Raw genomic sequence first — 13658 nt, 5'->3', positions numbered from 1 at the left:
CATGACCTGAGCCCAAGTCAACCGCTTAACCGACTGAGGCACCCAGGCGCCCCTGTTTTTAATAAGCTTTTATTTTGCAATAATTTTAGACTTAACAGAAAAGTTGCAAAGACAGTACAAAGAGGTCCCACTTCCCAGTTCACCCAGCGTTAACATGTAATATTACCCTAGGACATTTGTCATAACTAATAAGCTGATATCGGGAAATGACTGTTAACTAAAATCCATACTTTATTTGGATTTCACCAGCTTTTCCACTAATGTCTTTTTTCAGCTTCAGTCCAGGAAACCACACTGCATTTAACCACAATGACTTTCTTTTGACAGACACTAAAACACAAAGTCAGGAATTGCTTTACATCCTCATACACTCAGCTTTGTAATTCAAAGTAAGAATAGCACCTTGAGCACTTGAAAGAAACACCTGTACGTGTAAAGAGGTATAAGCTCTGGACTGGGCGTGCTGGGCGAGCAGCTTACCACCAGAATACAATTGGCATCATCATCAGGTCATGCGAGGCAGAGAAGAATCCCAGAATGCACACTCGACAAATTTGCCTTAGTCTATTTTAGCTCGGGCCGTCATACAATACACTATACCCGGCGGCTTAAACAACAGGCATTTTATGTATTCACAGTTCTGGCAAGTAGAGGTCCTAGATGAAGGTCCTGACCAGTTTGGTTCTCAGTGAGGACTCTTCCTGGCTTGTGGATGGCTGTGTCCTCAAAGGGCCCTTTTTCTGTGTCTGTGTAGGGCAGGGAGGGGAGCGTTACCTCTCCCTGTCGGATCAGAGCTGCACCCTTATGACTTCATTTAACCTTAATTACTTCCTCAAGCCCCTGTGTCCAGTGCAGGGATACTGAGGGCTAGGGCTTCCCCGTAGGAATTTGGAGGCGCAGGGGGACAGTTCAATCCATGGCGTAATCCAAAAGCTGAAATGATGGGAAATCTTTACAGTCTTGTGCCAAGACAGTGTGGCATTGAGACTTTCTCCACTTCGCACCTGTGTGTGTGCGGGTGAAGATGTATTCTTTTGTAAAGCACTTGATACCTGCCAGACAGTGTTAAATATGAAGACCGTATTTTAACACCCATTAAATAAGTTAAAGAAAATGTAGTGTCATCTGAACAGGTGGTATAAAAGCAGCATCAAGAAAAAAACATCAAACATCAAAAAAAAAAAGCTGTTACCAAAACTTTTCAGGTGGTCATTAGATTTTTACATAGGTGTTTAAAAAAAATGCTGCATCGTTCAGAATAATGCCAAGTAATGCCATATAGTTATTGTTTGTTATTGGTGTGGGCCATGAGCTCTAGAATTTACTTTCCCATACCAAAGGTTATTTACTGTGTTGAAACAGGATATAGGTACCATCACTTCACAGAGTAAGAAACCACGGGGATCTATTTTGCTTTTGCTGACAAAGAAACTTACCCAGATGACTTCATCTCAACTAGTGCATAGTTTCCTCTCTCGCCTACTCCTCCTCCATTACTTTGCCGCAGGCCCCCGCATAGCCTGTGCTGAACGCTGCCAGCTTGTGGGATAAGGGCTCCTGCTGTGGCCGGTTCAGTTTGCGAGGGGAGTGCGTGATGATCAAGAAAAGTGTGGAAGGAAGAATAGATTTAAAGGGAGGAGAGAGCGACTCTGAAGTGTCTTCAAGAGAGCCAGGGAGAGATACTGTCTTTATCTTTAAAACTTTAGAGAAAACAAGTAGCATTCTGGGATAGCTGTGAAGTCATCATTTTAAAGTAAGTTGAAAAGAATTTTTTTTTTTAATTAAAGAAGGCATACCACTGGATCAATTTATTATGGACTAGAAGATCAATAAAGGGAAGAAATAATTTGGGCTTAAAACACTGCAAAATGAGTGACTAGTTAATCATAGTGTTCTCCTAGGAAACCTGTGATATTTTGTTGGAGTATCCTGTTAATGTTCCGACCTGAGATTTGGTCAGCTGTGATATTTCTGATCACTAAAGCATCAATTCTGCCATTTTATTTTGATGAGACCCCATCATGAGTTTACACTCAGCCCTTGGGTTCTTTTATTTTTCCCAGATTTATTGACAAATCATTGGTAAATATAATTGTATATTTTCAAAGCATACAGTATGGTGATGTGGTACACGTGTACTTGTGAAATGACTGGTGAGATGAAGATAATGAATACATGTGTCACCTCACACAGTTAGGTCTTTTGTGAATGTGGTGAGAATGCTTAAGATTTACTGTCAGCAAATTTCAAGTGTTCAACACCCTGTTATTAAATGTAGTCTCCGTGCTGTACCTTAAGATCCTCAGAACTTATTCATCTTGTAACTGAAAGTATGTGCCACTTGGCCTGTATCTCCCCATTCTTCTCCCCTCATCCCCGCCCCAGCCACTGCCATGTAAGTGATACCAGACGGTATTTGAGATCCCATCCGACTTATTTCATGTAATATAGTGCCCTCCCAGGTTCGTTCATGCTGTCCCAGATGGCGAGATTTCCTGCTTTTTTATGGATAGTGATATGACGCAGTGTATGTGTAGGTACACGTTTTCTTTACCTTTCCTCTGTCAGCAGACACGTAGGTTGTTGCCATGTCTTACGATTGTGATAGTGCTGCAGTGAGCATGGGAACACAGATATCTCTTCCAAGTACTGATCCCATGTCCCTGGCATATATACCCAGAAGTGGGATTGCGGGATCAAATGGTGATTCTGTTTTTAATGTTTCAAGAGACCTCTGTACTAATTTTCCATTACAGCTATCCCAATTTAGATCCCCCCTCAATAATGTGTAAGTGTTCTCTTTTCTCCACATCCTCACCACCATTTGTTATTTCTTGTCTTTTTGGTAATAGCCATCCAAACAGATGTGAGATGATTTAGAAATTAAAAAAACCGTCCCGCTTACGACTGTATCAAAAACAATAAAATACTTAGGACTACATTTAATCAGGGGGTAAAAGACCTGCGCAGCAAAGACCATAAGGCATCAATGAAAGAGATTGATGAAGGCACAAATAAGTGTAAAAACAGATATCTTGTGTTCTTGGATTGGGAGAATGAATATTGTTAAAATGCCCCTACTACCCAAAGTTGTCTACAGATTCAATGTAATCTCTATCAAAATTCCAATAGCATTTTTCACAAAAAAATAGAAAAATCTAGGCTCAAATTAATATAGAACCACAAAGGACTATGACTAGCTAAAGCTATCTTGAGACAGGAAACAAGCTTCAGGCATTACACTTGTGATTTCAAACTATGTTACAAAGTATAATTATCAAAACAGTAAGGTACTGGCATAAAAACAGACACATAGGCCAACAGAACAGAGTACACAGCTTGGAAATAAACCCATGTACATAAAGGCCATGTACATGTGGTCAATTAGTCTTTGACAAAGGGGCCAAGAACATACAGGGGGGGAAAGTCTCTTCAATAAATGGTGCTGGGAAAACTGACAGCCACATGCAAAGGATGTGGACACTGGACACTATCTTACACTATACACAAAAACTAACTTGAATTAGGGACGCCTGGTGGCTCAGTCAAGCATCCAACTCCTGGTTTTGACTCACGTCATGATCTCGTGGTTCATGAGTTTGAGGCCGACATCAGACTCTGCTAACAGCATGAATTCTCTGTCTCCTTCTCTCCCTGCCCCTCCCCTGCTCGCTTGCTCTCTCTCTCTGTCTCTCTCAAAAATAAATAAACTTTAAAACAATTAACTGGAATTAAAGACTTGAGTGTAAGACCTTGGGTTCTTAATTACGTAGTTCAACTGGAACAGTATATCCCAAAGTCCAGGTCACGCTTGGGTCCGGAGCTCCAGTGCAGAATGTCGTAAACCGTAGGCACTCTTCATTGCTGTAACGTAGCGTTTCCCTGTTACCAATTCTTCTCCCCTGTCCAGTTCACACTCCCGTCTCTCTGGAGCCTCTTGGAAAGTGTGCCAGACAGCACGGTCCTTCTGTGGGCTTCAGAGGGCAGCACAGCCTCCATCTTCAGCTTGCTCTGGGACGCTGAAGCTGTTCCCCCAAACCCTGTCCATGGGGTGGCCCCCGAGCCTGGCCGCCTCCTGCAGATGCGAGGGGAAGGTGCTCACGGGCCTGTTCTCTGTTTGCAGGTTGTCCCCATGCTTCCCAGGCTTCTGTGCGAGGAGCTGTGCAGCCTCCATCCCATGACCGACAAGCTGACCTTCTCTGTGATCTGGACACTCACCCCGGAGGGCAAGGTAACAGCTTACGCGTGTGACCGGTTTGTTTGGCGCGTCCCTGCGAATCACCCACCACGTGCCTGGTGCCCAGTGGAGTCCCACAGTGGTGGGGGGAGGGCTCTGCGTGGGAGATCACCACAGACCAGAACAGAAGAGAGCCCCCTGGCTCAGGAGAGCTGTCCATTCGTTTAGAAGTCCAGACCGACCCTAAGCAGTTAGAAACAGGTTATTTCTCTCTTATCTTATATCAAATGAAAGAAGGAATTGTGTAAACAAAGTCACGGCAGAGTCTTAGTGCAGGAGATGAGGAGTAAAGGAAGGTGCGTGCGGACTGGGAGCGGCAGAAGGGGCCTCCTGAGCTACAGTTGGGAGAGCAGGCCCTGTTGGAAGGAGGACGCCAGGGGAAAGGGTTGTGTTTGGGGAGGTGACATGGAATCAAACTGTGGGGACCCTCAAATGCCAGTCACATATGAATTCTGGGTGTTAGGTTTCCTCTGAAGTGTCATGAGAAAGGTGCCATTTTGGAAAGATTAGCGCCGCATCATCATGCAAGTAACCTGGTAGCTGGAAGGTGAATTAAATTGGCACGAAGCGATGCCACAATCAAGGCCCAAAGTGATGAAACTATGGACCAAGCACAGAAAGAAGAATGTCAGCAGGCACTCCCTAAAGTGGGGAATAAATGAAATGGATTAGAAAATAACTCCAGGAAAAACTAGTCTTCTCCCCGCAAACAAACAACCCTAAACATCTAAAAATAAGGTCATGATTAAGTAACAAACAGCTCTGATTCAGTGGAATGTTCTGCAGTTACTAAAGCTGTTACAGAGACCATGTAAGAGCAGAGGAAATGTTTATGCTGTAATATTAAATGGAAGTAAAAAGAAGATATTTAATTATAAAGAGGTTCCAAATAAAGATGGAGGATCAAATACCCACATTTACTTTCATTCCCTCCCAAAACCTCACTAAAACAACAGTGAGGAGATTTTTTTTAAGACATAAACCCACAAGGACAAAGAGAATGGGAGAGCAGACAACAGCAACAAAACTTTGGAAGTGGGATGGAGATGGATGAGTGGTAACTGACTTAGCAGTCCTGAGAAAGCTGAATCTCGAGCCAACAATCGAGAAAGCCAAGAAACAACTCGGTTTTGCACAGCCGAACCCTAAAGAAATTCAGAAATTGACAGCCCCAGGCAACTCCACAATGCCGAGGAGAGGTGGGTGAAGAGGAGACTAATTGTATTGGTTGAAAGTTCATTTAGAAAGATTGGCCCTCCCATAACTTGGAAGAAGAACAGAAATTTCTTCTCTGGTGAGGATAAAGTTAAGGATGTCTGAACCAGGGACACCAAGCACTCGGCATGGTAGTGGTCGTTTGGGACAGGTTGGTTGAGTGCTGGCATCCTGAATGTTAAAAATCCCAGCTTTCTTTTCCAACTGAACCCAGAATTCTGGTCACCAAGCCTTTTACTCTTGAGTCAGGAGATAAGAAACTCTTTTCTTGAGGCATCTGAGTGTGGAGATGTAAGGATAATTACCTCAGGGGCTTCCTAACCAACAGCTCAGTTGCATCTCCCTGTAGGGAAGCTGAGAGCCAGTAAACTCCATCAACACAAGCAGAGCTTCTTAGAATTTCACTAAAAATCAGCATTTTACTATTTCACTTTCACATATGAAGGGACATCCAAGGGGCGCCTGGTTGGCTGAGTCAGGGGAGCATATGACTCTTGATCTTGGGGTCATGTGTTTAAGCCTCACATTGGGCATAGAGCTTACTTAAAAAAGAGAGAAACAATCAAAACTAAAAAGCTTCTAGCATGAAATAGAAAAACCAAAGCAAACAAACAGAAAAAAGCAACTAGGACAAAACAGACTATACAGGGAAAAGAAACTATCATTTATATCTCTAGAAAAATTTTTAAAGAAATTATAAGATCTAGATTCTTTAAAAAAGAAACAGGGGAGCAGGGAGGAAGAGCTCATGGAAATTTAAAACATGATAGAAGAAATAAAGAAGACTCAAAATTCTGGTTGGCAGATAGAGTTAGGGAGTTGTCCCAGAAAGAGATAGAACAAGTAAGAAAATTAGAGGACTCGTCCAGGATATCCAGTATCTCTCTGTTCAATGAACATTCCAGAAATAGGGAACAATCGAAAAAGGGAGAAGAAATGATCAACAAAATCCCTCAAGGAAATGCCCCTTTCCTGCAGGATTTGACTTTCCAGATTGAGAGAACCCAGTGCCCAGCACTGTGGTGGATACACATCATCTCCAGACCACATCATCATAAAATCTCAGAACACAAAGGACAAAGGAAAGATCCTCTTGGCTTCTAAGAAGGAAAAAAAGTCACATACTGTAGTTCAGAACTAAGAATTACTTAAGACTATTCTGTTATGACCCTGGAAGTTAGATGGTAATGAAACAAAGCTTTCTAATTTCTGATAGACTATGATTTTAATGCTAAAATTCTGTACCCAGCTAAGCTATCAAAAAAATGTGTGAATCGGAAAGGACATTTTCAGGACACTTGGGTGGCTTAGTCAATTGAGCGTCCAACTTCAACTCAGGTCATGATCACACCTTTCATGAGTTCAAGCCCCACATCGAGCTCTCTGCTGCCAACAACATAGAGCCCACTTCAGAGCCTCTCTCACTGCCCCTCCCCTGCTCAAGCTCGAGTGTGTATTCTCTCTCTCTCTGTCTCCGTCTCTCTCTCTCTCTCTCTGTGTCTCTTTCTCTGTCTCTTTCTCTCTCAAAAATAAATAAGCATTTAAAAAAAGGGAAAGAACATTTTCAGATATGCAAGGCCTCAAAAAAAATGTACCTCTCATATACCCTTTCTCAGGAAACTACCAAAAGATGTGTTTTACCAGAATGAAAGCGTAAAATCAGGAAGGAGGAAGACCTAGTATTCAGGGAGCAAATAAACCAACCCAGGAAAGCAATGAAAGAATCACCTAGATCACAGGTTGGGAAACTTTTTCCGTAAAGGACAAGATAGTACTTTTTTCTTCTTCTTCAGTTTTTAGGCTATTTGGTCTCTGTCACAACCACTCAGCTCTACCATTATGCCATTGTAGTGCAAAAGTAGACAATATGACAATACATAAGTGAAAGAGGGTGGCTGTGTTCCAGTAAAACTTTACTTAAAAACAGACGGCAGGCTGGATGTGGCCCACAGGCCACAATTTTCTGTGCATGATGGTGAAGAAGGCCCCTCGGGCACCGGCTCACATAGGTATAAAAGACAACCAGACCGGCCTCGACTGCCACAGTGCAGAAGGCTTAAGAGACAGGGTCTTCGAGAAAATGAAATAGATAAAAGATCCATATATCTGAATTTTTTGAGAGATGATTTAGACAAGCACTTGTAGAACTTTTTGGTCTGAGGACTTATTCCACCAAAAAAATCTTCAGTGACCTCAAAATGCTTGTGTTCATGTGGATTGCCACTGCTTAGCCTGTTAAAAATTAAAACTACTAAAATTTTTAAATATATACTTATTTAAATTAAAGTAATAATAAGAAGCCTACTTCATTATGTTACTGTAAATAACATTTCATGAAAAATAACTCTATTTTCTAAAAATTAGAAGAATTTCATATTTTCATAAATCTTCTTCACAACTGTATTAAGAAAGGCATTAAACCAGCTTCTCATATGTGCCTTAATAGTCAATCTGTTGGCGTCAGTTATGTTGGTTGAATTATGTATGTGAAGAAAATCCAGCTTCAAACAGATGCGTAGCTGGAAAAGAAAGGTGTGTTTATTTATGAGAGAGAAGGGGCAGCGGAAAGAGAATCTTAAGTGGGTTCCACGCCCAGCTCGGAGGCTCCATCTCACAAACCTTGAGATCGTGACCTGAAATGAAATCAAGAGTTGGACGCTTAACCGACTGAGCCATTCAGGTGCCCCAAAAGCTTTTTCAGGTAATTGTGGAGATTTGTCCTTCCATGACACCAGAATTTGACAGTTTCTTAAAACTTAGTTCCATTCTAAATCTGAGACCATATCTGCTAGGGACTATATTCTGCACCCCTGAAACTCAACATGTTGAAGCTCTGGTGTCCCAGTGTGCATCTGGAGGTAGAGCCTACAAGGAGATAATTAAGGTTAAATGAGGTCATGGGGTGGGGGGGCTGATCTGATAGAATTAATGTGTTTATAAGAAGAGACCAGAGAGCTTGCCCTTTCTCCCCGATATGAGGACACAGTGAGAAGGGTGGTCATCCTCAAGCCAGAAAGAGCCTCTCTCACCATGCCAAGTTTGCTGGCACCTTGATCTTGTCCTTCCCGGCCTCTAGAACTGTGAGAAAGCAGTGTCTGCTGTTTAAGCCACCCATACTGGGGTATGCTGTTACGACAGACCTAGTGGACTCATACAGTATCAATTAAACCTTTCTTACTTACATTAAAACCTGTCTTATATTTTATTTTTTTAAATGTTTTTGAGAGAGAGAGTAGGAGAGGGGCAGAGAGCAAGAGAGAGAGAGGAGATCCAAAGCATCTCTGCTATGACAGCGGAGAGCCCGACGTGAGGCTCAAACCCACGAACCACGAGATCGTGATCTGAGCCTAAGTTGGACACTTGACTGACTTAGCCACCCAGGTGCCCCAGTCTTACACATTAAATGGACCTTTTACCTAAACAATGCTTTTTTTTTTTTATCATGCATTTAGAAAGTTTAGATCATTTAGAAAATACTGGCTCATTATGCTGATCTTCTACATGTGAACATATTTCATTATATGATACCCAAAAAATCACATTGGTTAATATCACTACTGATCTTAGGTCTTTAAATATTAGGAAACGTGTATCATGTGTCAGATACAAGGTTTCCAAAATTCTCATTTTTGTGAAAGCTCGGATTTTATCGTGGGCAATAAATAATATCAGTTGTTTTTCTTGCAGTGCCAAATAACCATAGTTTGAATATTATGTGTTCCTTCAAGTAAAAATGGTGTTCTGTAAAAAAAGCAATCAGTTTAGCTTACAGCTCAGTTATACAAATGCTTTTCCTCAAGACAACCATCAGCTTTCTGTGAAGAAAACAAGGACTCGAGGATTAAGACAGAGTAAAACTCATAACTGTACCACGTCATCAAGAACATTCTTACCCACGTCATCAAAAGCACTGAAACATTCTCAAGCCAGCTAGACTTTCTGTTGCTGAGACTGAGGCAGTGAAGGGTACCCCGGCGCCTGATACATTTGTGGCCATTTCCTGATTCATGCGGAGGCAGCCGCAGTCCCTCCCCACCCCACCCCCCACCCCCACGTGCTTCTGTGCCCGGTGTAAATGTCAGCACAGGAGAAAGGGCAGATAATGCCTTAGGGTTTATTATTATGAACATAGCATTGGTCTCATGGGTCCTTGCAAGGGTCTCAGAGACCCCCAGCAGTCCACAGACCCTACTTTAAGAACCACTGTTTTATTGATTTGCTTTTCTTTCATAGTTTATTGTCAAGTGTATTAGTTTCCATATAAAGATTTCATTCTTTCTCATTGCCATGTAGTATTCCATGGTATAGATAAACCACGTCTTCTTGATCCATTCGTCCGTTGATGGACACTTAGGCTCTTTCCATGTTTTGGCTATTGTGGAGAGTGCTGCTATGAACATTGGGGTACATGTGCTCCTATGCCTCAGCATTTCTGTATCCCTTGGGTAAATTCCTAGCAGTGCTATTGCTGGGTCATAGGGGAATTCTATTGTTAATTTTTTGAGGAACCTCCACACTGTTTTCCAGATGGGCTGCACCAGTTTACATTCCCACCAACAGTGTAGGGGGGGTGCCCGTTTCTCCACATCCTCACCAGCATCTAGAGTCCTCTGATTTGTTCATTTTAGCCACTCTGACCGGCGTCAGGTGGTATCTCAGTGTGGTTTTGATTTGTATTTCCCTGATGATGAGTGATGCTGAGCATCATTTCATTAAGAACCACTGTTTTAGACAGTTGGTGGGAAGTTTGGAGTAGATTAATATACATAGTATACAGAAAAACCGAGCAAATTAAAACAAGGCAGCTATTAATTCTGGTGAAAATAGAAGTTCGTGTAAGAAAGAAAAGTAACAGTATGTATACATAACCACAATAGTTCATTCTGGTAGTGATGATGTAAGCATTGGGAGGGTGAGGACCAGGAGCAGTTCTGGGGGTTTGGCTGGAGAAAGGGAGCACATGAGGAAAGAAAACTAGATTCTCTTCTTCTATAGTGAAAGGTTTTGAATAACACCTAAAATTGAAAAATTAACAAGTAGCCATCAGGCAGGCTAGATAGTAATATGGAAGTAAGTACCAAAATAACCTGCTAAAATTCGTGAAAGTGGTTACCCCTGAGGAAGGGTAGCAGAAAGAAAGAGACAGAGGCCTGCTGGTTTTCACAACAAGCCTTTAACACGATTTGTCTGCTTGAAATATGGATACTTTAACTTCTCAATTTTTATCTTGAAAGATTTCAAATAGACATGAAAGTAAAGAAAATAGCATAATAAACCCACCCTCCCCATCTCCCAGATTCAACTACTGACAACCTTTTTTTCTTTTTGCCAAAGTATTTTAAAACAAACCAGAGACATCATGTCATTTCACTCATATTTTGATACATGACTAAACATTTTAGATATTTTCTTATATAACAACGGTGCTGTTAGCACACCTAACAGTTAATACCAATGCCTAGGTGTCCTCCACGACCCAGCCCATAATTACATTTCCCAGATGGTCTCCAACCGATTTGTCGGAATGGGAAGCAAAACAAGTTACACATGTTATGTTTGGTTTTTACAACTCCTGAATATCTGATAATAAGTTCCTTTTTGAGAGTCAAGAAGCAGATATTATCTGAAATACAAAGAAGGAATTGTGAAGACAGTATGCCAGCAATCATATTTCAGTGGGGGTGGGAACATGCATGGGGAAAAAAATGAATGGAAAAAGACCAGAAGGAAATAAAATAGGATGCCAGCAGTGGTTGTATTTGGGTAGTAAGGGTATGAGTAATTTTTTCTCCTTTTTTGTATTTTCTAATGTTTTTTTGAAAACATGTATTTGTCTTATATTTTTATAAATGCTTATTTTTGCAAAAGTTTAAATAGAAAATAAAAGCCCATAGAAGAAAACTAACCTGAGTCAACAGAAAAGAACTTTGAATCTGAATTATGCCTGCCAGCATCAAACCCAAGAAATAAAATGCTGCCTGATCTAATGAGCTACTAAAATATGAGGGTCATAAAGGGAGCACTCGAAAGAGGCAAACTCTGAACACTGCATCCGTCTTTAAGGTTTCTGTTGGAGGCACTGTCTAGTGAGCAATCCTTCTGGCATTTGAAGGCTGGAGAGCAGGTGTGAAGTAGGCACGGGGTCCAGGAGGGTGTGCTGGGCCTCCATCAGACCAAGCCAAGTAGGAAGTACGAGGATTTGGACGAGGGACAGTCATGGAGCAAGAGCCACTGGCTGCACCCTACGCAGACCAAGAGACCACATGGTGGGTGGGCCTGGTGGGTTGGTTGTCTCGGGATGTAATTTCACGTGAGCATCTCTTACTCGCAGTCAAGATGCATGAAATGAGATGTCAGATTCCAGACTCATGTCTGAGAGAGGGGGCTTGCTCAAGACCCTGGCAAGGAAAGCCCAAGTTATTTGGGGATGAGGGGGGCATGGAGCAGGCAGGTGGGAGGGTCAGGGAGCCAGAGGGGGCCGTTGAGGAGGGAGGTGGCCCTGCATCAAGAATCCAAGTGAATGAGGAGGAGAGCAGTTGAAGCCTGAGGCCAGGTTTGTACGTGGCTTGAGGGTGATGGCTTCGACATAGAAGGAGTCAGAGCAGGGCCACCAGCATCATGCCACCGCTACTACAACTGGCTGCCAGTGTCACCTGGAGTTGAAGTGCTGGAGTTTCTGTAGTCTACTACAGTGTCTTACTTTCCGGAGCAGGCACGATCAGCTATCAAAATGCTATTCCAACTTCCTTAAAACAGCCACTAATTGTTTTAATGGCCGCTAGAAAATCCTGGTCCTATATGCTTTCATTGAGCCAATGCCCAGGTTTTTAAGTCAGTAAACCCTGAAGGGTCTATTTTTGGCCTACTTCCACATATTTGTGGTGAGAGCGTTGTTCTCTGATGTAGACATTTGTGATTTTATACTGACATAGGGAAACAAAGCCAGCTAGATCTTGTGCTTTGTAAGATCCGATTCCGGTACCACGAAATCCACTGTGACCCTGTGAGACCAGTGGCCACACTCTCTCCTTAACACCTCCGGCACTTCTCTTTCACTTGGCACTAAGGCCCTACGGAGCCAAGGCCATGTCCTATGTGCCGTGCTCATCGGAGACCTCTTAGTTTGAAGTCACCTTTGTAAAAAAAATCCCAATGTTACAGTTTAAGGAGGTCACAAGCAATGAATCGGACTTGATTACTGAGTCCCTAGACCGGAGAGCCATGAAATCACAGGGTCAAAGGTCGCAGGGTCTCACACCTGCTGTAGCCGTCCTCAGCTCCCACCACATCCCAGCAAGATGGCGGGAGTGGGCTCCCCAAGTTGCTTTTTCAGCTTCAGTCAGTGGCAGCCTCATTTCCCTGTTTCTGCAGGCCAAAACCCATAAGGTCGTTATTGACTTTGGTCTTTCTCTCACCCTTCACATCCAGTCTACCAATAAATCACCTCAGCTTCGCCTTCTAACTGCCTCCAGAATCTGCCCCTTCCTTACCACTGGGAGCACTGGGGCCAAGCTACCACCCCCACCTGGATGGCCACGGCCTCGTGATGCTTCTCCTGGCTTCTGCTGCCCCACTTCCTCTTCTCTTTACACAACAGTCAGAGGGAGCCTTCTAAGTCAGCAATTAGGTCTTGTCTCTCCTTTTTAGAGACTCTCCAGTCTCTCAGAATAAAATCTAAAAGTCTTTACAATGGAATTTTCCCCCCTGTAATTTTCTCCCTGTCCTCTCTGCTAGAAATGCATGAACTGCAAAGTCATCTCGGGACTGGAGTCTCTTCTCATTTCCTGGAGCATCTTTGGTCAGTGAGCATCTTGGCTCACTTTGCTTTTATCATCAAGCTGACCTCTCTGCTAGGTAGCAGCTCCCCACCCCAGCTTCCGTGAGCTGGCTTCAGTTGAGGTCTGACTTCCCTAACTGCCATCCTAGAATGTCCATCCGGTCTCTGCCCATTCCCAGTAGTTCTAGAAAAATCTGTCCAGGCCCTGCTTCATGCACCCATTTAGAACGTTGGACATCGTGGGAGAACCATGGCGTCTCCGAGTTCCGGCTGCCACTCAGGAATCCTTTTATTTACTACTAATATAGCTGTTTCAAACCTTTCTCCATGGCCCCAGGCTTCCACTGTGCCTTCCGCTCCTCTTCCCTTCAAGATCTACCATTCCCCCAGGTGACTTTCCATTCTCCCTGGAAACCTGCTCAAGTACCC

At 43.0% G+C, this 13658-nt stretch overlaps 1 protein-coding gene across 1 annotated transcript in view; it reads left to right on the top strand.

The window, feature by feature from the left end:
• DIS3L2 (DIS3 like 3'-5' exoribonuclease 2) overlaps positions 1-13658 on the top strand; it is a 373116-nt gene that overhangs the window by 279818 nt on the left and 79640 nt on the right. The window contains exon 12 of the mRNA XM_077757924.1: positions 4124-4231. Within this exon, the coding sequence (XP_077614050.1) occupies positions 4124-4231 (108 nt within the window). The remainder of the gene's footprint in view (positions 1-4123; positions 4232-13658) is intronic.

The sequence above is a fragment of the Crocuta crocuta genome, unplaced genomic scaffold (assembly GCF_008692635.1).
Source record: "Crocuta crocuta isolate KB4526 unplaced genomic scaffold, BGI_CrCroc_1.0 scaffold290, whole genome shotgun sequence".
NCBI lineage: Eukaryota > Metazoa > Chordata > Mammalia > Carnivora > Hyaenidae > Crocuta > Crocuta crocuta.
This window is presented reverse-complemented; position numbering and strand designations above follow the sequence as displayed.